Source organism: Balaenoptera musculus, chromosome 19 (assembly GCF_009873245.2).
Source record: "Balaenoptera musculus isolate JJ_BM4_2016_0621 chromosome 19, mBalMus1.pri.v3, whole genome shotgun sequence".
In the NCBI taxonomy this organism is placed as follows: domain Eukaryota; kingdom Metazoa; phylum Chordata; class Mammalia; order Artiodactyla; family Balaenopteridae; genus Balaenoptera; species Balaenoptera musculus.
The window spans coordinates 33,286,632-33,307,210 of record NC_045803.1 but is presented as its reverse complement, the minus strand read 5'-3'; the positions used below and the strand labels follow the sequence as shown (position 1 = coordinate 33,307,210).

Genomic DNA, 20,579 nt, shown 5'->3' with positions numbered 1-20,579 from the left:
CCCTGGGTCAGCTGAGGCGTGCCGGCCGGGCGACTGGAGAGCCGGCCCGACGCGCCCAGCTGTCCGACCCGGCCCGGCCGCGGGGTCCCCGGCAGGGGGCGGCCTCGCTCCGCGCCGCCCGCTCCTCCCGCGGCCGCCGCCACCCAGGCTGCCGCTCCTCCCCCCGGCCCCGCCTCCCTGGCCCCCGCGCCGCCCGCCTGTCCGCCGGTCTCTGCAAGGCCATCGGTCCGTCCGCCCGCCCTCCCAGCGCTCCTCCGCCCCGGCCCCGCTATCCCGGCCGCGCACGTCGCTTCCTCGGTTCCGGCCGCCGCTAGCCCGTTCCCGCCCCCGAGCCGGACGCCGCCGCTACGCGAGGCCGGGGATTGGCAGAGCGCGTAGGCCGCGCTGCCGCGGATGGAGTCGGAATAAAGGGGCGGCTGAGAGAGCAGCCGGTCGCCACTCGCCCTGCGCCTGACCCCGCGGGCGGCCTGGAGCAGGTGAGCGGCTGGGCGCCCGGGGCCGCGGCTGGGCGCCACTCCCGCGCCCGCCGCACCCCTTCCCCAGCCGGCCCGGCCGCCCCTCCACTCCCTCCAGCCCGACCCGGCGGCCTCCTGAGCTCCTGGGCGGCCCAGGCCGACCTCGACGCGCAGCTGTCTCCCGGGCCAAGCCTGCAGCCCTGGGGCCTTTCTCGGGCCCAATCGCCCGCGGGGCCGGCCCTCGGGCCGCAGCGGCCTGTCCATTCCCGGCGAGGGCTGACAGGAGGCAGCCCAGCTGGGCCGGCGGGCAGTGCCGGCAGGGAGGTGATCGGCTTTCATTCGGTTTCCCAGGGAAGAGGAAGGGCTGGGGTGGGGCGCAGGTGGGGGCCTCCGCTTGCTTCCCTCACCCTAGTCTCTCATCCTCTTTCCTGAGTGGTCAGAGAGGCCTCTGGCCGCACCTTCCTGGAGGGGGGCCAGGGTGGGCAGCTGAGCTGGGGGCCTGGGACCGTGGACCCTGTGTCTGGCAGCCATTCATGCCGGAAAAAAAAAAAAACAGTTGGGTTGGCGCAGCCTGACCTAGACCTCGCTCAGAGTAGTTCTGCTTCCCTCTTTCCTGGGGAGGCTTCAGTACCTGCTCACTCATGCAACCTGCTGCCTCCACCCAGAGCAGCGGCTTCTTTACTTCTTCCCTTCCCAGAAAGATGCTGAGGTTGACAGCTTTTAGCCTGACTCTTATGTTTCTTTGGCAGAACAGTTAGAGGCCAGGCTGGCCTGTAAAGGCATCCCTTCCTTCTCTTTTCATCGGGAGAAAACTTAGAAAGTTTTCAATGTTAGAGGCAGAAGAGCTGGGAACCTGAAAGTGGGTTGCATCTGATTCTAAAAGTTGTTCCCTCTCGCTGTCATTACCTTATGCTGCCACAAAGTGGTGAGTTAGAGATTTGCCTGAGCTGGGTGGTCTTTACCTTCCATTGATTATCCAAAATGTTACAGACTTGGAGCAAGGGAAAAGGGTTCTCTCCGGAAAGGTGATAGGGACGAACACTCTGTGGTTAGCATGCTACTTCCCACATTGCAGAGGCAAACTCGAAATTGCTTACATTTTCCTACAGGCCTTGACACTGTCAGATGAAGAGGATTTAGGACTTGTTTTGGTGCTCTGGGAGATGACTAGACTAGGGAACTTCTGCTATGTGGATATCTAGGCTGCATGGGTCTGTGGACCCGTCATCTAACCCCCATCATGCACTGGCTCAGGTCCCTGCAAAGCCATCCCACTTATGTGAAGAGAGAACAGGCACATGGTCAGGGGGGAGGGCCTGGGGGGTAGTTGAGAGGGGTATGGGCCAGCCCCTGATGGGAGAAGGTTTCTGAGATGGTCCTCAGTTTCATGCAGTTGTTTTAGATATTGACTGACTGAGGCCGTTTGCTGTGGGGCCCTCAGGTCTGGGAGGCCTGGCCTCTTAGACCCACAGTCTGTTCTTATGAGCAGTTGTGTCCTGGGTTGAGATTCAGCAACAGGAGAGAAGCTGGCAGGCCTACAGGGAGGCCTCAACCAGAGCCTTTCTGCTTTTATCTATCTTATGTACTGGGCTTCCAAGTAAGAAGTGTTTTGCAAAAAAAAAAGTTATGTTACTAAAATTCTTGTTTTGGATGCCAGGGCCCTATCTGGTCACCTCCTTCTTTCTTTGGAGCAAGAGCAGAACTTGTGACTTCTTTGTATTGTGGACAGATCACCCCAGACTGTCACCCGTGAGACAGCTAATTGAAGAGGGTTGACAGTAAGCTGGGAGGTTGGGATGCCTGGCCCAGGGATGGGGAACTGAAGGTGGGTTGGGCATGGAGACAGCCACTGTCCCCTTTGCTGGAGGAGCTGAGCCGCCAGCAGACGTCTTTGGTAGCATGTGAAGGGAGCAGATCTCCCAGCCCTGAGCCCCTCTCGCTTCCCTGATGTGGTTTATGTCAATGTGGCGAGTGCAGGCAGATCAGGGAGAGGCCCCGGGAACAGCTGCATGTCCCTGCCTCAAGCTCACGATTTCTTTCTTCTCTACAGAACCAATCATCAGGGAAGGCAGAGCTTCCCTGCCATTGCTGGCACCCTGCCTCGAAGACCCCCGTCCTGTAGGCAGAGCCTTGTAGTCTGTCTTGGTTAATGACTTGGGCCGCCTGACTAGCCCCTCTCTGTGCCTTGTCTGAGGTCCTCATCCATACCTGATCCTGGGCAGCTTCTCTCTCTGGTGTGGGTCACCTTAAGCAGGGAAACTGAAGCCATTACTCTCCAAACCCTGTTTCATCTTCCCAAGCATGTCGGAAAGCTGGCAGCAGCCGCCGCAGACGCAGCCGCAGCAGCCGCAGCCGCCGCAGCCTCAACACCACGCAGAACCCCCGCCGGCCCTGGCCGAGCACACACTGACCCCAGGCACAGCTGAGAACCCCCTGGGCTGTGCCGTCTATGGCATCCTTCTGCAGCCTGACCCGGGCCTGCAGCCCCCGCAGCACGCGCCCCTGCAGCCAGCAGGCGAGCCGGGCCCCAAGTGCGGCGTGTGCGGTCACGACCTGGCGCACCTGTCCAGCCCGCATGAGCACCAGTGCCTGGCGGGCCACGACCGCTCGTTCCAGTGCACGCAGTGTCTCAAGATCTTCCACCAGGCTACCGACCTGCTGGAGCACCAGTGCGTGCAGGCCGAACAGAAGCCTTTTGTCTGTGGCGTCTGCAAGATGGGCTTCTCGCTGCTCACGTCGCTGGCGCAGCACCACAGCGCGCACAGCGGCACTGGGGGCCTCGTGAAATGTTCCATCTGCGAGAAGACATACAAGCCCGCCGAGGCGGCTGAGCCCGCGGCCACTGCCGCCCCTTCGCTGCCCCCTGCACCCCCTCCGCCCGCCGTAGCCCCTGCAGAACAGGCCGACAAGCCCTACAGCTGCCCCATCTGCCAGAAGCCCTTCAAGCACCTGTCGGAGCTCTCGCGACACGAGCGCATCCACACGGGCGAGAAGCCCTACAAGTGCACGCTGTGCGACAAGAGCTTCAGCCAGTCTTCCCACCTGGTGCACCACAAGCGCACGCACAGCTCGGAGCGGCCGTACAAGTGCGCGGTTTGCGAGAAGACCTTCAAGCACCGCTCGCACCTGGTGCGCCACATGTACGCGCACTCGGGCGAGCACCACCTGTTCCGCTGCAACGTGTGCGAGCTGCACTTCAAGGAGTCATCCGAGCTGCTGCAGCACCCGTGCACGCCCAGCGGGGAGCGGCCCTTCCGCTGCGGCGAGTGCCAGAAGGCCTTCAAGCGGCCGTCGGACCTGCGGCAGCACGAGCGCACGCACAGCGCCGAGCGGCCCTTCAAGTGCGACCTGTGCCCCATGGGCTTCAAGCAGCAGTACGCGCTGATGCGGCACCGGCGCACGCACAAGACCGAGGAGCCCTTCAAGTGCGGCCTGTGCGAGAAGGGCTTCGGGCAACCCAGCCACCTGCTTTACCACCAGCACGTGCACACCCTCGAGACCCTCTTCAAGTGCCCCGTGTGCCAGAAGGGCTTCGACCAGTCGGCCGAGCTGCTGCGGCACAAGTGCCTGCCGGGCGCGGCCGAGCGGCCCTTCAAGTGCCCGGTGTGCAACAAGGCCTACAAGCGGGCGTCGGCTCTGCAGAAGCACCAGCTGGCCCACTGCTCGGCCGCCGAGAAGCCTCTGCGCTGCACCCTGTGTGAGCGCCGCTTCTTCTCGTCCTCCGAGTTCGTGCAGCACCGCTGCGACCCGGCCCGCGAGAAGCCGCTCAAGTGCCCGGACTGCGAGAAGCGCTTCAAGTACGCCTCCGACCTGCAGCGGCACCGGAGGGTGCACACGGGCGAGAAACCCTACAAGTGCCCCAACTGCGACAAGGCCTTCAAGCAGCGTGAGCACCTCAACAAGCACCAGGGCGTGCACGCCCGGGAGCAGCAGTTCAAGTGCGTGTGGTGCGGCGAGCGCTTCCTGGACGTGGCCCTGCTGCAGGAGCACAGCGCGCAGCACAGCGCCGCCGCAGCTGCGGCCGAGGGCGCCTACCAGGTAGCCGCCTGCCTGCCCTGAGTCCCCGCCGCGGCCCCCACCAGGCCCGGCCCGGCCTCCTCGCACCCATCCCTGCACCGGCTCGGTGTTGTGAGGGAGGCCCTGGGCGTGAGGACAGAAGGGCACTGGGCAGGTGGAGGGTGTGGGTGCCTGGCACTCCCGGTACAGGCCTGGGTGGGGGCGGGGACGGCAGATTGCTGTGGCTGGTCCTGACCCCACAGACCTCTTTCCCATTACAGGATTCGCTCTCTTGAGAGACCTCAGCGTCCCTTGTCTCTGGGGGCCTGGAACCAGGCTGGAAGTCCAATGGCCTCTCTCCACCCCAACGAGGGGGTGGTGCTAGCCCAACCTTCCCAGACCTTTCAGCCTAATTAGAAATCGGATAGGTTAGGAAAGAGGAGGGTCACGGTAGCGCCTGGGAGAAGGGCTGGACTCCAGAGGTAGGCTGGGTGTAGGGCATCCCCCTTCAGGTTGCTGTTTGAGGGAGAAGGCCAGCTCCGTGATGTAGTCCTGGAACCAGGAGGGCAAACTGTGAGCCACCGGCCTCTCTGTCAGCTTCAGCCGGGGGCGATGCATCCTCCAGGTTTCTGGCAGGCGAGACATACAGGGGTGCTGCACACCTGTGGGCTCAGTCTGCTTGGAGGACAATTGGCCCAGCCAGAGGGAGGAGGCAGAGAAGTTCTCCTGTGACTCACTCAGCCAGGGACAGTGCTGTCCGCAGGGAAAGGAGGAAAGGCAGCCTTTGCACCCAGGGCTAATCCCACTGTTTTGGAAGTGCCCCTCCCACCTTTGTGGCATGGTTCCAAGCACTGGTGGGGAATGCGCTCTCAGCCCGACAGAACTACTGATGTGAAAGAGGGGACTGTTAGATCACCTGGTGCCTGGGAGGAAGCAGGGCTAAGCCCGTGATCTTCCCAGTGGATGGGAACAAGTGTCACCCCTTTGAATTGTGTGAACCAAAGCCTCAAGGGCGTGGCCCTAATCAGCTCGCCCCAGCCCTGCTTCAGGGCCAAGACCATGCCTGGGTACCCAGGGTAGGGGAGGTGAAAGGACCATGGGAACGCCTCTGACCCCACAGTGCCCTCCCAGCCCATGGGCACCCTCCCCCATCAGTCTGGCTGCTGGCCTGTACTCCAGGGGTCTTGCTCTACCAAGATGCTCTAGACAACATCCAGCTACTTCCAAGGCCAGAGTGTTCTCCTTCGGGTCCTCCTAGGGTCCCCCTAGGTCTCTGGCTGCCCACTGGGCTCATGGAGCTGAGGGTGTCCAGGATAAGGAGTGGGCAGGGGAAGAGGGTTGTTAAGGAAACCGGTAGGGAGATGGAGTCGATTGGTATTGCTTGCTGGCTGGGACTCTTCTCGGGAAGGCCAGAAGATCTTTACTATCAAAATGATTCTTTTGAACCCAGCTCTGCCCCACCCTCTCCCAGACCCCTTCCCTGGGTCTTAAAAGGAGACTTTAATCAGTGCCCACCCCAAGATCCCAGAGGAGCAGGGAGACCCGTCTTGTCCCACTCTCACCTTCAGAAGTCTGAAAAGCCCTCATCCCCCTCCTCTGCCTAGGTTCCTTTCCTGTGCCCGCAGAGAGGGGCTGGTCCTTCCCCTCGGTGCTGGCTTTAGTCACAATGCCTCAAAAGACATGGAACCCAGGCTGAAAACAGTCCCAACTGCTAATGTTTTTCTTTCATTTTGCTTTCTAAAAGCAGTTGTTATACTGTTCATAACATTGTATAGTTTAATTTCATGTCATTTTGGATCTTATATAAAAATGTGAGAATTTGGATTTTTAAAAAGAATGATTCCATTTTAGATAGCCCTTTTGATGTTAATATATAGTGAGTCCAATGTATGCTTTAGAAGTAAAGACATTGACCTTCACAGACCAAAGCACAGTTTGTTCTGGTCATTCTTTAGAGGGGAATGTTGGGTCGTGGAGAGGGAGTGAGGTGTGCAGGCCAGGGTGGCAGGCTTGGGATTGGGACATAAGGCTGGGTTCGAATGTTTTGAACATTCTGGTTGTGTGACTTTGGGCAAGTCACTTAACCTCTTTGGGACTCAGTTACCTCATCTATAAAATGGGGAGGTTAACCCTTGCCTTGCTTGGTTCTTGTGAGAGTTAAGTGGAGTCGCATATGGCGGCCCTGGTGGGGAAGCTGTGACGATGCTGACGGTACCAACTGCAGGACACTTGGGATCCTTGGGCTGTGACCTCTTGACATCCTTGGGGTTTAACTGCAGCCCCTGTAAAGGGAGCTGATCTGTGAGGGACCGGCAGCTCATGGATGGTCAGAAGCTGGGCACTGGGCCTGGTAAGCAGGAGAGCTTGCTTAGCCCCAGTGGAAAATCAGGGTCTGCCTGGAGCAGCCTACAGGCGCCGCCCCCGAGGATCACATGCTCTCACCCCACTCCTGCTCACCCTGTCGCACGGTGATCCCTCTGCATGTCCAACCCAGCCGCCTCCACCTCAGCCTTCCTGCACCCCTCTTCTGTCCCCTATCCTGTCCCCCAGTGGGCCAACTGCAACTCAAGCTCCTCCTGTTTCTCAAAGGCAAGGGTGGAGGTGGGGAGAGGAAGGTAGAAGCAACTCCCCCCAGGTCTGAGAGCCAGTGGAGGGTGGTCAGGAGGGACCCCTGCCCTGAAGGTAGGGGTGGAGGTGAGGGTAGAAAGAGGACAAGGAGCTACCCACGCCGCAGGGAGCTCAAAACTGGCTGCAGAAGTCTTAGTGGAGAGGCCAGGGGGGACCCCGGATGTGACCAGGACCCCATGGTCCTCTTACTCCCTCGGCGTGTGGCCACAGGAGGACTCTGCCCTTGAGAAGCCGTGTGCAAGCGTCCACCTCTCAGCAAGGACGCCCAGGGCCCCTTGTCCCTGTGCCCGGCTTGAATCCTGGCTTCCTTTCTAGTTCAGTGACCTTAGGCAAAACCCACCCACCTCGCAGAGACTCCTGGAAAGCACTGGCATGTGTTGGGTGCCTTATAGCTTCAGGTTGCTCTTCCTGAACAGGTGGTGTTCTGCGTGTGCCCTGGTGTTCTTCCTTTGTCCCCACCTTGCCTCCCCTCACAAAGCAGTGGGGCTCCCACCTGGACTAAAACCAGGGCCGTGAATGGAGCCCTGGCCTGGGGGCCTGTGTGTTCAGGCTCAGGTCTTAGACCTTTGATAAGTGATCCCAGGCAGGCTCTGTTCCTCTTGGGGCCTTGATTCCATCTGAAGCAGAGTTCTTGACCTCTGATCTCTAAGGGTCCTTAGAGACCTGTCGCTCTGATTCTGGGAAGGTAACTGGATCAACCCGTGGGCCCTATTCCCCTTCCTGCCTCTCTCAGCCTCCAGTCTGCTCCCCACCTGTCTCATTCTGGTCTCTCTTGATTGTAAGTGACAGAAACAGCACAAACTGGCTTAAGCAGCTACACACTGTACCCGGCCACACACACAGGTACCTCTCCCACCTACCTGCCCAGGAACCCCACCGCTTCCTGTGTCCCATAGCTGATGTGAGGCTCCATCTCTTAGAGCATGGAATTTTCATGGGGGAACTTCAGGTTCTATGGCTGGGGTACAAACTAGCACTATCATCTTTAATCTCCGGGTAGTCATCCCCTTTGCCCCAACCACTGACAGGATGGGAAGAGGGTGGTACCTTGGGGTGAGGGGTGACATGTGGATGAGGGCCAGAGGAGCGAGAGCGAGAGGCTGACATAAATTCACACTCTGGACTTAATAATTTCCCCTTCCTGGGGAAAGAGGCACTGCTGGGTGGGGTGGGGGTCCCTTCTCCTGGGTCCTTGAAGTCATTGCCAGGGCAAGCTGGGCCACCAAAGACAACTTTCCTAGGGAGCCCATCATCTTGACGGCTCTGTCAGACTCCCACTGTGTGGCTGGCTCTGTGCTCGGCCCCCCAGGGGGGCAGTGGGAGAGGACCCTGCTCTCCAGGGGTGGAGCCTGCGCTCGTGAACCACCGTGGCAGTGCTGTGCTGTCGTAGTTAAGAGCACCACAGTCAGGCCTGGCTGGAGTCCTGCCTCTGCCACTCATCAGCACCAAAGCTTTGGGAAGGTTTTTGGATCTCTCTGGGCCTCATTTTCCTCATCTGTGAAATGGAGCCATTAATGCTCTCTTCTGGGCTTAGGGTGAGGGTCCCATGAAATGACCTGTGTGGAGTGTTTGCCACGTAGTGGCCACTCAGGAAAGCAGAGCACTGGGAGGTCAGAGGCAGAAGGGAGCCAGCCTAGCTCTCCTACCTGAGCGTCAGGGCTCTCCCACGCCCACCCTGCTACACAAGACCTTTCCCATCCACCAGCTGGTCTGAGCCTCATACCACCTCCATGAGATGGGCAGGGCAGACCTGAGGATGTGTTTTGTGCTGATCCTTGAGAAGTCCAGGGGCTTCCCAAAGCCGTACGCTTAGTGATGAGAGAGGCCTGGCGTTGTGGGGTCTGGCTAGGTGGGGGGATAGGCGGCGGGGTGGGACCGCCTGGGCTCTGAACCCACAGACCTCCAGCTGCAGCCACTGAAGCCTGGGGCTCTGGCTCCAACCCACTCTTTGCGGGCCAGGAAGCCGGGAACAATGGCCGGGACTGGTGCTGGCACCAGGGCTGATGGGGGCAGGAAAGCTCTTCACCAGCAGGCAGAGGGGACAGCCAGCCCTCGGGCCTACTCTCAGCTCCTTGAGGGACTGGAGCCTCCGTTTTCTGTCCTGCCATCTGTGCAGAGGCAGCTCCATGGAGAGCCTCCACCTGACTTCCCAGTCCCCAACCTCATCCCTCCTCCAGAGCAGGCCCCAGACAGGACCATGGACTGCTCAGGCCTTGGAAATTTGCCCAAGGCCTCTGCGCCTGGGCCAGGCTCGCCTGTGATAAGCTCCGCATCCCATCCTCAAGACGGTGCTTTCTTTGTTCCTTGAAGGTCATGCCTCCAGGAAAAGCCTTGGCCGCTATTGATTTTTGCAGATTCTGGCAGGAATGCCCAGTCCTCCTTCAGGGCCCTGAAAAGGAGGTTGAGGGGAGGGGCGGAGGTGGGCTGGGGCCCGTGGGGTCTCCCTCCTCACCATGCGTGTGTCTCCATCCCCACTCTGGGTCTGCATTCCTGCCTTTGTTCATCCATAAGCATCACTGAGCACCGGCTGTTTGCCAGACACTGAGCTGGCGTGGCAGGGCATGAAGGTAGAACTTCAGATGAGAGAGTTTTGAGGTTTTCATGTATCAAAAGGTAGGGTCAAAAATGTCAAAGCTGCTGGTACTTAGTACAAAATATTACCTGTGAGAGTCCTCCCCAGCCCTCACCCCGTTCTCCCTGAGCTAGGACCCTTACTCCATCCCTGACCCTCCCCGTTGCCAGCCCCAGGGTGAGGGTATGTGTTTTGCGTGTTGCTTTGTAATAAACACAACTATTACTTTGTAGTAGTTGTTTCATTTAGTCCACATCCGTGTGTTGGTTCTGGGAGGCCCCAGGCCCCATTCCTGAGTCCCAGATCCTGTTAGAGAGATAAGAGGGGCCGGCGAGTGCAGTATTTCCCAAGATCCTACTGTGGGCCAGAGGCTATGAGTTAGTCCCCCTGAAACAGCTACGGTTCCTGTCCTCATAGTCTTGGGGAAGAATTGGGGAGAAGGGAGGATTTGAGAGAGGTCTGCCTGGAAGAAAGGGTGAGGTTTGGATAGGAAGAGATGGGGAAAGCATTTCAGGTGGGAGGAAGGCGTTGACTAAAGGTTAGGAGGCAGACAGGAGCCTGGGTGTTTGGAACAGCAAGGAGACTGGTGATGCCGTCGGGGGTAGGGGTAGCACATGGAGGCCCAGGGCCTGGGTACTGGATTGGGATCAGGCCAGAAAAGCCTGGAGGTGAGGCCATGGGGGCTGGGCTGTCCCCAAGGCAATGGCCACAGGGAGGATTTCTACTGTGATCTCTCTATGAGGAGCAAAGAGCCCCCTGAGGCTGAGGGAACTTCCAGGCGGGGAGACAGTGGCACAGGCTGGGTGGCTTCTCTCCATCTCTTGGGATTTTCAACCTGCAGATTCTGCCACTGGCAGTAACTCCAAGAGAACTTTCTGGTGGAACATCTTCTCCTCTCTCTAAGCTCAGGTCGAATGTCCCCACTGGTTTCCCCCCGACTCTTGGCGTGCATCTCTCTCATAGCAGGAAGGCAGTAGAGTATGGTGGCCACAGGCTCAGGGGGTCAGGCAGGCTGGCTTCAATTCCCAGCTCTGCCAACCACCAGCTGTGTGACCATGGGCCAGTCACTTAGCCTTTCTGAGTTCATTTCATCATCTGTAAAATGGGTCTAAAACTGCCCACCTCCTGGGCACTGCAAAGTGCTTAATATTGATACATTGCCTTGCACGTAAAAAATAGCAAGTGCATACTAAATCAGACTTGTTAATGTGCATCTACTCTGTATTTCCTTTATTCTTGGGCACATATTTTTATATCTATGAAATTAGGATTCCATGTACAACTGGTGAGGAAGGACCTAATCAAATTCCTAGGCTTGAGGAACATGGTCTAGGTGTGCTCACATTCTCACCTTCTGCTTTCAGGTTTGAATCAGCTGGGTTTACCTCTCTCCTACTGGACTAGAAGTACCTCTAAGGCAGGCAAGTCTTCTGGTCTGTGTCCCAGCACCTAGCATGGGGTCTGGCAAGGCCTTGAATGTCTGCTGGGCCAAATTCCCAGAGGGACTTGTCCAGTCATTCAGTGCCAAGGAAGCAGGGCCACGAGAAGACACACAGGCACTTGATTCCCTCTGGTATCTCAGCACGCTCTCTGGAGCTCCCTGACTGCCCACAGTCTCACACAGGCCAGGACTCCAGCATCTCCGCTATGAGCCTCGGGCAAATCTATTTCTCTCTGAGCTGTCATGTTGGAGGGGACACTCAGGGCTGAAGAATGTGGCTCTCATACCTCAGGGGCCTTCGCCAATGGCTTCCCAAGGTTCAATCCAGGTGGACTGCCCCTGGGCTTGGAGGAAAGTGCTTCTTCCTGCATGAAATGGCAGGAAGCTGGATACCTCCTTGACAGGCCCCCAAGGAGGAAAGGGCTCTGATCTACTTACCACTTCCCATCCCCTCCTCCCCATGCTCCTGTCTCCTGCCCGGTTGTCAGCAGAGCTCCATACTTCAGGACAGAGGACAGACTCCCTCCCTCACCTCGGTATAAGGGTGATGATCTCCAACACCACCCCCAAAAGAAATTAAAATCAGCCTCGAATTTGTAAGGCAGGCTCTGCCTGCATATCAGACAACAAAACAACTCATTTCCTTGTTTATTACCCAAGGTTGAACAAAAGACCCCCATTCTGGGAAATAACTTATTCTACGAATATTGAGCACAAACTGTATGTGAGTACTGTGACAAGTGCTGGGACTGACTTCGAGTCCTGGGTTCTGGTTTTGGCTGGAGCCTTTCCCTGATCTGGGCCTCAGTTTTCCAATCTGTGAAATAGAGTAGCTTTGGTTCTGCTCACTCTCCTGGGTACTTATGGAGTATGAGGCCTGGAGGAGATGATGTGTTCTAAACAGTATAACACAGGGTCCAGAGGTGAGGGGCTGGTATTATTGTTTTAAACTCCTTCCACCTGAGACCAGGCTTGCATCCACTAGGTGCTCAGTAAATATTAGTGGAAGGGGATGAGGAGGATGTAAGTCAGGGTTTCCTAACCTTTGTGGGCACTGACTCTCCTGAGAATCAGATGAAAACAAGGAGACTTTCCATGGAAAATGCACATGTGGGTGGACCCATGGTTTTGGACATGATTTCAGAAGGTTCATGGATCCCTGAGGCCTCAGATCCTAGCACCAGAAGTCCTGTTCAAACAGTTCTTGAGCTTGGCGGCTATTTACCCTGATCTGGGTCTGTCCTTGCAGACTGGCCACAGGTGGGATGGTATTTGGAAGGTCCTGGAGCTAAGTGCTGATGCTGGCTTCTCTAACACCCAGCCACGCCGAGACACTCTTCTTTAGCCCAAAACTTTGAGCAGGGTTATTCTGGACCTGGCCCAGGAGCCCCACGGCTGTCCCCAGCACATCAGGCCTCCTTTCTGTAGGTTGGTAGGCAGATGAGGGCTAGTCCTGAAGCTATGTGGATAGAGCAGATAACTTTTTGCTTACATGGTATGTTCATTGGCGGTGCTTTGGGGAGAGGAAACTTTCTTCTCTGAGTGGGCTTGGGCACCTCATCTTACTTCCACACTCAGCTGCTTCACAGGGAATAGAGACCATAGGCCAACCCTCCAGGGCCTGATTCCACTTCTTCAGGGGAACCCTGGGCCCAGGGAGGCCCCCAGCACACGCTGGGATGGCAAGGGCTTCTGAGAGAGGGGTCTAAAATCCCTTTTGAGCCCCCTCTTTTCTCTTTAGGGCTCAAGTTCAGAGTCTGAGGTGGAAGGGGCTTGGTTGTAGGCTTATGAGCAGGGGAACGGGGGCACAAAGAAAACCTAATTCTCAGGCGGGCCTGCCTCTGTACTTCATCCCTGGCTGGGCCCTGGGGCCTAGACCCTGATTCTCTACCTGGGGTCACCAGACATCTTTCCCAACTCCCCCCACCGCCACCAGTCCTCCAGGAGTTGGCAGGAGGCAGGTAAGGGTAAGACATCCTGAGGTCCTGAGGTCCTGATCCTCCCCCAGCCCCTGCACCACACACACACACACACACACACACACACACGGGTGTGGTGCCTGCTTATGGAGCATAAGGTTTATTTCCAGTCAGGCTAAACTCTTAGGGAGATGGGTGCTGCCGCCATACACCCTCTGTCCTGCTGGGGAACCTGAGGTGGCATGGTTCGGCAGCCTGGGGATCGGCCTCCTTTTCACAGATTAACGCCAGGGTGTCAGGTAGTTAACACGACTGTGGAAAGAAACAGGTGAGGTGGGGGCCTCTAGGATGTCCTGGGGAAAAATCAGGCTGTCCTTCTCTAGGCCTTCCCCACCAAACCCACCTTCCTGCCCTCAAGGCTCTGAAAACACAGCTTCTGTCCTGTCTCTCTATGGCTCAAGAGCCTTCAATGGCTCCCTATTTCCTTTAATATATTTTTGACTGGTCTGTTTGACTTTCAAGCCCCACTCCCGGTTTGCCTCATCTTTATCTCCCGTGAGCTTTACTCACTTTTCAATCATTTAGTGAGCCTACTCTGGCAGGCATTATATGGTAGTAAAAAAAAAAAGCTTTCCCTTGTGTGTGCACAGGGCAGGTGAAAGAAGGCAAACTTTCATCAATAATTATAATGCAATAGCCTGTGTGCTCTAAGATGGAAAGAGATACACATACGGAGACCAACTGGAGGGGGGTTTGAGCTGGAGGGGAAAGGCAGAAGGTCAGAGAAGACTTCAAGGAGGATGGGACATCTGGGCTGGGTTTTAAAGTGTAAGGAAGAGTTTTCCAGGCAGAGGTAGAAAGATCATCTAGGTGCTGAAACAGCACAAGCAAAGATATGGAGTGCTTGGTTGCTTGGTTTGGGTTGCACCCAGGAGTCTGGTACTGCTAAAGTGTAGGGAATGGGGCTGGAGAGGTGGGAGATGGCCAAATTATGAAGGTGCTTGAATATCTTGCATTCTTCTCCTGGGAGCACTTGTCCCAGCCCTTACCACTTCACCTGCTTCCTGGAAGGCAGATTCTTGGCTCCTTCCATTATATTTCTTATATGTCTGTTTACTCTTCCAGTCCCTGCTCTTCTCCTAGGTAACCCCGCCCCCCCTAATCCCCCTAACCCCCGTCTTTGCCTTTTGGTCTCCTCTGGGCCAAATCGAGAGGGAAAGGCACTCTACTGCCTCCACCTCCCAGTGGGCTGCACTTTTGCCTGGCGAAGATCTCTCCAGGGGGAAGACCTTCGCGCCCCCCTGACATCATCCAGGAGGGTACCAATCCTCTGGCGCCTCCTTCATGAGGGCCCGCGCGCTGCCCGACTGGGGGGCGTGGCCAAATGTGGGGCGGGGGCGGGGTCATTCCCCCCCCACCACTGCAGTTGGAGCCCTACCTGTAGATAGAGCCGAAGCGTCGGAAAGCATTCCTGCAAAAGAGAGAAGAGGGTGAGGCCGAGGTGAGGAAGGGTGACCCTCTCTGGGAACAAACTCGTCAGCAGGCGCCATCCCACCAAGATTACACTGCACCTTCGCCCCACCTTAACTCCTCCACTCTGAAAGGTGGAGTTGCTAGGGACTGGATGACAGGATGCTCCGTTTGGTAGGAATTAAACATTTAGTCGTTTTAAAGTTGCAATTTTCTTGTGGTGTTTCGGAGCCAATCAATTCTTCCTAGGTCTCACATTTTCAAGGGCCACTAGGTATGCGGTGGTGAAAGCAGCCAAGACCGCACTCTCCTTCCGCCAGGTATGGGGTCCCGGGGTCTGTGGGGTCACTTACAGGGAGTCGAAAGGCAGGGGTTTCTGTCCATAGCGATCCAGGCTGGGATTCTGGTTAAGACAGAACTGGGGCGGGCCAGAGGAATTAGGGGGGGGGATGTCCACTGAGTAGAGGGGACACGGACTCCCCCGCCGAGGCCCCGCACAGCACTCTCTGCCGGGGATATTGGCCCTGGGCACTGGGAGACCTTACTCTCGGTCTCTTCTCCCCCTCCCCGACCCCCGTGTTAGCCGCTTCTCTCCCACCCCCGCCCCGCCAGGGACGGAGCAGCGCGCCTACCTACCCGCCAGTTCTGGGTCACCTGCGGCTTCAAGTACCGCACCGCGTAGCCGCTGAAACTCTCGACTGCGGAGAGAGCGCCCATCTCTGGCCCCCCGCCAGCCCAGAGCAAGCCCCGCCCCTACTCTTAACTGAGCCCCGCCCCTAGATCAAGCCACGCCCACGCCTGCTCCTAGAACCAGTCCCCCCTCCGGACTAAGCTCCGGCAGTCCCAGAACCAACCCTGCCCTCCACCTCCGCCCCACTGGCTCCCACTGGCTCGGGCCTGGCCCCGCCCCCTCCCCAGGACAAGCCCTGTCTCCGTGAACCTCAGTCTGTCTGGGTCCAGCCCGCTCTGAGTGCCCCAGCTGCTCCTATCTCCTAGACCTGTCTTTGTCAGAGCCCACCCCCGAAGCCCCCGCCCGCGGTCAGCGCTCGGGGTCCCGGCTCCAGGGACCCAGCGGCCCAGTTGTCTCTCCCACAGTAAGGCATCCTCCCCGCCGGTAGACTGACCCTTCCTGCTCGGGCAGGGCAGCTTGAATTCGCCGGCAGAGGACACGAAGCGGGACCAGTCCTCGATGGCGCGCGTGAAGTTGGGCCAGTCGACCCTGTTGATGCCCGGTGCGATGGGCTCCAGCTTTCTCTCGCGGCACCTATTTTGGAGCCTCTGGCCGGTCGCCGTGATGTCCTGCCAGGATGAAGGGAGTCAGGGCGCGGGGGGCACTTGAACCATCTGACCCAGGGGGCTCTGAAGCCCCTGAAGGAGATGCAAAGGGGCTAGGGTCCCAAGCTGGTAGCTGAGGAAGTGCACGGAGTAGAGCCCAGCACTCGAGGTGCTTGGGGCTAGGTGCACGCGGGACCTTCAGGTCCCCAGAGCAAACCCAGGGCCAGGGGCAAAGGACACTCACCAAACACTGCAGGCGTTTGTTGGGGACACCGAGGAGTGTGAAGTAGGCATTGTCAAAGTCATCTGAAGGAGAAAGAGAAAGGGAGGAGTCCACCAGTGGTCACAGGCCCACACAGGAGAGGTTTGGTCCACACTGCTTTAAAAGGTTTTTGAAATACTTGACAACTTTAAAAAAATCTAAGATCAAGTGGATTCTTACTTAACACACCCCATTCAACAGAACAAACTCCAAATAGATAAAAAATTTCAATGTAAACCATAGACGTACTAGAAGAAAACATGGATAAATTTCTTTATAACCTTGGGGTGGGGGAGGCCTTACCAACTCTAATTCAAAATCAGGTAGCCTAAAGAAAATGTTGATAACTTGGACTACATAGAAATAAACTTCTGCATGGCAACATAAGGAAACACAAGGAAAGTCAAAAGACAAATGGGAAAAGAATATTTCCACTTATTTTGTAGATGAGGTGAAATTTCCGTAATATTGAAAGAATTCCTATAAATCAAGACAAAATAAAATAAAATAAAACAAAATAGAAGAAAAAGAGAAAAAAAGAAAAATGGGTCAACAGTCTGCATAGGTAGTTCACACACAAACACAAGAAATGCAAATGGTCCCTAAACTATGAAAAGACACTCAGCTTCATTCATAATAAGATGCATGCATATTCAAACTACATTGATACCAATTTTTCATATCAGATTGGAAACAATCCAAAAATGAGTGCAGTTATCAGAAACAGGGCCATTGCCATATATTGCCAGCAGGGGTTATAAACTGATTTGAGCCTATGGAAAGAAATTGGCATTATCTATCAGAATTATAAATACACATACCTTTTGACCCTATAGTCCCACTTCTGGGAATTTATCCTACTTTACAGTTGCACAACTGGGAAATGATGTGGGTAGAAAGTTTACCCATTTCAGCATAGTTTGTAATAGAAAATGATTGGAAATAACTCAAGTGTCTGTCATTAAATGACTGGTTAAATAAACTATGATACATCCTCACTATGCCTTGATTAAAAATCAGTAGAGGAAGTTCTTGATTCAAAACCTTCCAAGGTGCAGAAGAGTATATGCCTTTATATGGCTTTAAAGCCTAAAATTGAGATGATTGGAGGCAGAGAAGAATATACATTCAGGTCATCACCTAACCAAGTCATCAAACTTAGCATCATGCATAGTGGGATAATGACATTATGTGCCTCCTGCTGAGCCATCATGGCAAATATGGCATCCAACACCTGTGAAAGCTTCTACAATCAAGCTTCTACACCTATCTTCTAGTTTACAGAAAATAGACTATCAAGGTAAACAGCACCATAAGGAAACAATCACTCAAATTCACAATGTAGGACTCGTCTACAATAAAACTGTTTTGGACTCTTTAAAAAGTCAATATTATGAGGGAAAAATGGAAAGTGGGTAGACTGTTTTAGACTAAGACACAAGAGACATGACAACAAATTACAAGGCACAATCCTAGATTGAACCCTGGTTCCAAAATTTTTTTGACAGCTATAAAGGACATCTTTGGGGATAATTGGGGACATTTTAATACGGACTGAATATTAGATGTTAGGGAATTATTTTTAACTTTCCTAGACGTGATAATGGTATTGAGTTTGTTTCTATCATTGGGAACTGCTTGCTAAAGTGTGTGTGTGTGTGTGTGTGTGTGTGTGTGTGTGTGTGTATGTTTGTGAGAGAGAGAGAGAATGAAAACAATATGTCAAAACATTAATTGAAGCAGGTGGAAGGTAATGAATGTTCATAGTATTAGTCTTTCAACCTTCCTCTATGTTTGAATATGTTCCTAACAAAAAAAGTTGGGGAGGAAAATAATAGGTTTGTATTTACAGTAGCAAACAATGGAAGGATTCAGCAGGAGCTCAGAGTGGTTACCTGTAAGTGGGGATGGCAGGGGGAGGAGTGAGAATTTTTAAAATGTACATTGTTACAGCATTTTGAATTTTGAAACTGTGACTCCATTGCTTTTATTAAAAACATACTTGCAATACTCAAGAGCTCGCCCTAAAAATCTAGATCCCTGGCCTCTCCTGGAAGCCAGGAAATTGGTAGAACTGTGCTGACCTTTCCCACACAGTATCAGCAGGACCCCATAGCTGCTCCCCTTCGGAGGGGGGGGTGTGGGGACTCCACCTCACCTTTCACCCCTTCCCCCCACTGCGTTCCCACCCACTTCCCGTATTTGTGTTTCCCATCGTGGCCCTGTAGGGGTCTCTGTGGGACCTCTGGAGATCTCCCTATAGTCTCTGACACCCTCACTCCACCTGTCACCTGGGTCTGAACCTGGGTATCACCCTGGACTCCTCACTCTTGCCCCTCTACCCACACTGGTACCAAATCGTGTTACTTTATCTCCTAAATACCTTCCAAATCCCTCCCCTGTGGCCAGACACTATCACTACTTCCTGAAGACTGTGGTCCCTCCCAGTGTCCTAATCACTCACCCTCCCCCCCATCATCCACTTCTAGTCTCTCTGGGTCACCCACTCCCCACGGCCCCAATGCTCGGACCTCTTTCCTTCTTAAAGTCTTCAGAGGTTCTTATCTACCTCCCCAGGAAGTCCAGACCCCTGAGCTTAGCCCTCCCTGAGCTGTGTCCTCATCCCCAGCCACAGCTCCTGCTGCCCCCGCACTCCTTATCCTCCCACCCAACCACACCCCTCAAGTTCACCAACACCTCATGCAGCTTTTCCCCTCCAGGCCTCTGCATGTGCTGTCCCCGCTAGCTGGAGCGCCTTTGTTCCAGGCACAGTGTCAGGCACAAAGCAGGCAATGAATAAATGTGCTGGAATGAATGAGTGTGGGTGTCTGTGTGGCACCCCTATCTCCATACCCAAGCTTCTCAATCGATGAAGAGTTCTTCCTTAGCCCCGTGTGGCCCTTTACCCCAAAGGCTCCCATGTCCACCTCTCTTTCATGACAGGTGTCTTTCTCTTCCTTTTTCAAAGGGAGAGATGATTGGGCAGAAGTTGTTATTATTGCTATTATTATTCCTCCTCCTCCTGCAACTGCTGACCTCTGCACAGTTCCCTCTCCATTAATAATAATAACAACATTATTGTTGAGCACATATTATGTGCCAGGCACTACTCCAAGTGCTCTTCATGCCTTATCTCATTTTAATCTCAAAATAGCCCTGACAGGCCGGCACTGTTAGCGTCCCCATTTTACTGATAAGGAAACAGAGGCTCAGACCTGGAAGATACCCAGGCAGGGAGGAGCAGAGCGGGGACGACTCCCTTTAACCCTTTCACCTGCCACTCATGGTTTCTCCCTCCGAGATCTCTCTCCTCCAAACCACCCACGCCTTCCCCGAAGGCCCAGAGGGGCCGGTGGTGGCCAGGTGGCCTGACCTTTGCGGCAGTAGGTGGTGGTCTGGCAGTGCTCGTCGGAAAGGCAGGCCCTGACGGAGTCCATGTCCATGCGGCGCAGGCTGGGCAGGGCTGGGTGGTAGAGCTGCTGCTTCACGCCGGCCAGCTTGTTGCGCCGCCGCGCCACGGGCAGCAGGACGGCCGGGGGTGCGTACACGTGGGTGGAGCCGTCCTCCCAGGGCACCAGGTTGATGATGCGGGCCATGGCTTGGGGGGGCAGAGACACCCCAACCAGACACCCTTCTGTGCGGGAACACAACCTTGGCCAGTGCCGGTTTGTCTACTCGTCCAACAGGTACTGACCACCTACTGTGTGCCAGGAGCTATGGTGGGGTCAGGGACGCTCAAATACACACACACACAGAGGGTGTGCTAAGGGCCCTGGCAGAGGACAGTACAGGGGGTGTGTGTCTGGGGAGGCTGAGGCATTCAGCGAATGGTCTAAAAGAGATGCCATTTGTGTCTGTTCTTCAATAATGAGCAGGAAGCGGCAGCAGCAGCAAGTGGACTCACAATTGAGCTCAGTCTGCCTCTGGGTAGTTAATTATGGACTTCTGGCCTTAGCTAAGGTGTCTGGCATTTACTCAACATTCTACAGGGAGACATAGAAAGGTTTTAAATAAGGGGAGAGACGTGATAGACGTGAACTAGAAAAAGTATGGCTGGTTCCCCAGTGCTTCGTTTTAAAAAGTGGATATTCCCAGAGCCTTTGAGTCATTTAAACTTTAGTGAGAATTTGTTGAGTCCCGTTGCTTTCTTCCTGACCCCAGTTGGAGGTGAGAGATGGAGGTGGGCGGTAGGGAGGTGGGCAGGAGGAGAGAGGACCTTGGGCCATGGAGGAGCACGGAGAGGGCATGACGACCAGATGGGGAAGCCGCCTCGAAGGCTGGGCCTTCGTGGGGAAGGGACAGGGAAGTGGGGAAGTGAGGGTAGAGGGGAGGGAGGACTCCCTGCTCCTGATCCACCACAGTGGTACCTCACCTGCAGGCCACGGGCCCCAGGTGCACAGGCTTACGGGGATTTTCTGCTCTTCCGACTGCTCAATGGGGAAAAGAGGCAGGGAGATGGGCTGAGCCCCAGTGCCTTATGAGGCAGTAGGAGAATAAAGGGACATTCTGCGGAGACAATGCCCATTGCAGCCTGATTGTGAGGGCACCGTCTCCTCGGCAA

At 55.5% G+C, this 20,579-nt stretch overlaps 2 protein-coding genes across 4 annotated transcripts; one reads left to right on the top strand and one right to left on the bottom strand.

The window, feature by feature from the left end:
• The first annotated feature begins 337 nt into the window (after positions 1–337).
• ZNF319 (zinc finger protein 319) lies at positions 338–8,117 on the top strand. Of its 3 annotated transcripts, XR_005017479.1 has the most exons (3): positions 651–779; positions 2,506–4,667; positions 8,108–8,117. XR_005017479.1 is itself a non-coding variant. In XM_036833826.1 (2 exons), the coding sequence occupies exon 2, from the start codon at positions 2,757–2,759 to the stop codon at positions 4,512–4,514; it is 1,758 nt and encodes a 585-aa protein (XP_036689721.1). In that variant the 5' UTR covers positions 338–476; positions 2,506–2,756; the 3' UTR covers positions 4,515–6,365. The 3 variants fall into 3 exon arrangements, 2 of the variants coding, with proteins under 2 accessions (XP_036689721.1, XP_036689720.1); XM_036833826.1 differs by lacking the exons at positions 651–779; positions 8,108–8,117 and adding an exon at positions 338–476 and having other exon boundaries at positions 2,506–6,365; XM_036833825.1 differs by lacking the exon at positions 8,108–8,117 and having other exon boundaries at positions 2,506–6,365.
• Positions 8,118–13,146: 5,029 nt separating this feature from the next.
• LOC118885724 (testis, prostate and placenta expressed) lies at positions 13,147–20,491 on the bottom strand. Its single transcript, XM_036834654.1, has 8 exons — positions 20,391–20,491; positions 19,392–19,652; positions 16,001–16,062; positions 15,606–15,780; positions 15,118–15,179; positions 14,835–14,899; positions 14,450–14,482; positions 13,147–13,323 (listed from the first exon to the last, which is right to left on the bottom strand). The coding sequence occupies exons 2-8, from the start codon at positions 19,612–19,614 to the stop codon at positions 13,293–13,295; spliced, it is 651 nt and encodes a 216-aa protein (XP_036690549.1). The 5' UTR covers positions 19,615–19,652; positions 20,391–20,491; the 3' UTR covers positions 13,147–13,292.
• Between the last annotated feature and the right edge of the window lie 88 nt (positions 20,492–20,579).

What these genes read in the sequence shown, in the direction of transcription:
- ZNF319 (XM_036833826.1), top strand. Translation starts at nt 2,757, where the DNA reads ATGTCGGAAAGCTGGCAGCAGCCGCCGCAGACGCAGCCGCAGCAGCCG.
- LOC118885724 (XM_036834654.1), bottom strand. Translation starts at nt 19,614, where the DNA reads ATGGCCCGCATCATCAACCTGGTGCCCTGGGAGGACGGCTCCACCCAC. An exon ending in CACCACCTACTGCCGCAAAG is followed by an intron (nt 16,063 to 19,391) that starts GTCAGGCCACCT and finishes TTTCTCCTTCAG; the next exon opens with ATGACTTTGACAATGCCTAC. An exon ending in CCCCTGCCTTTCGACTCCCT is followed by an intron (nt 14,483 to 14,834) that starts GTAAGTGACCCC and finishes TCTCTTTTGCAG; the next exon opens with GAATGCTTTCCGACGCTTCG.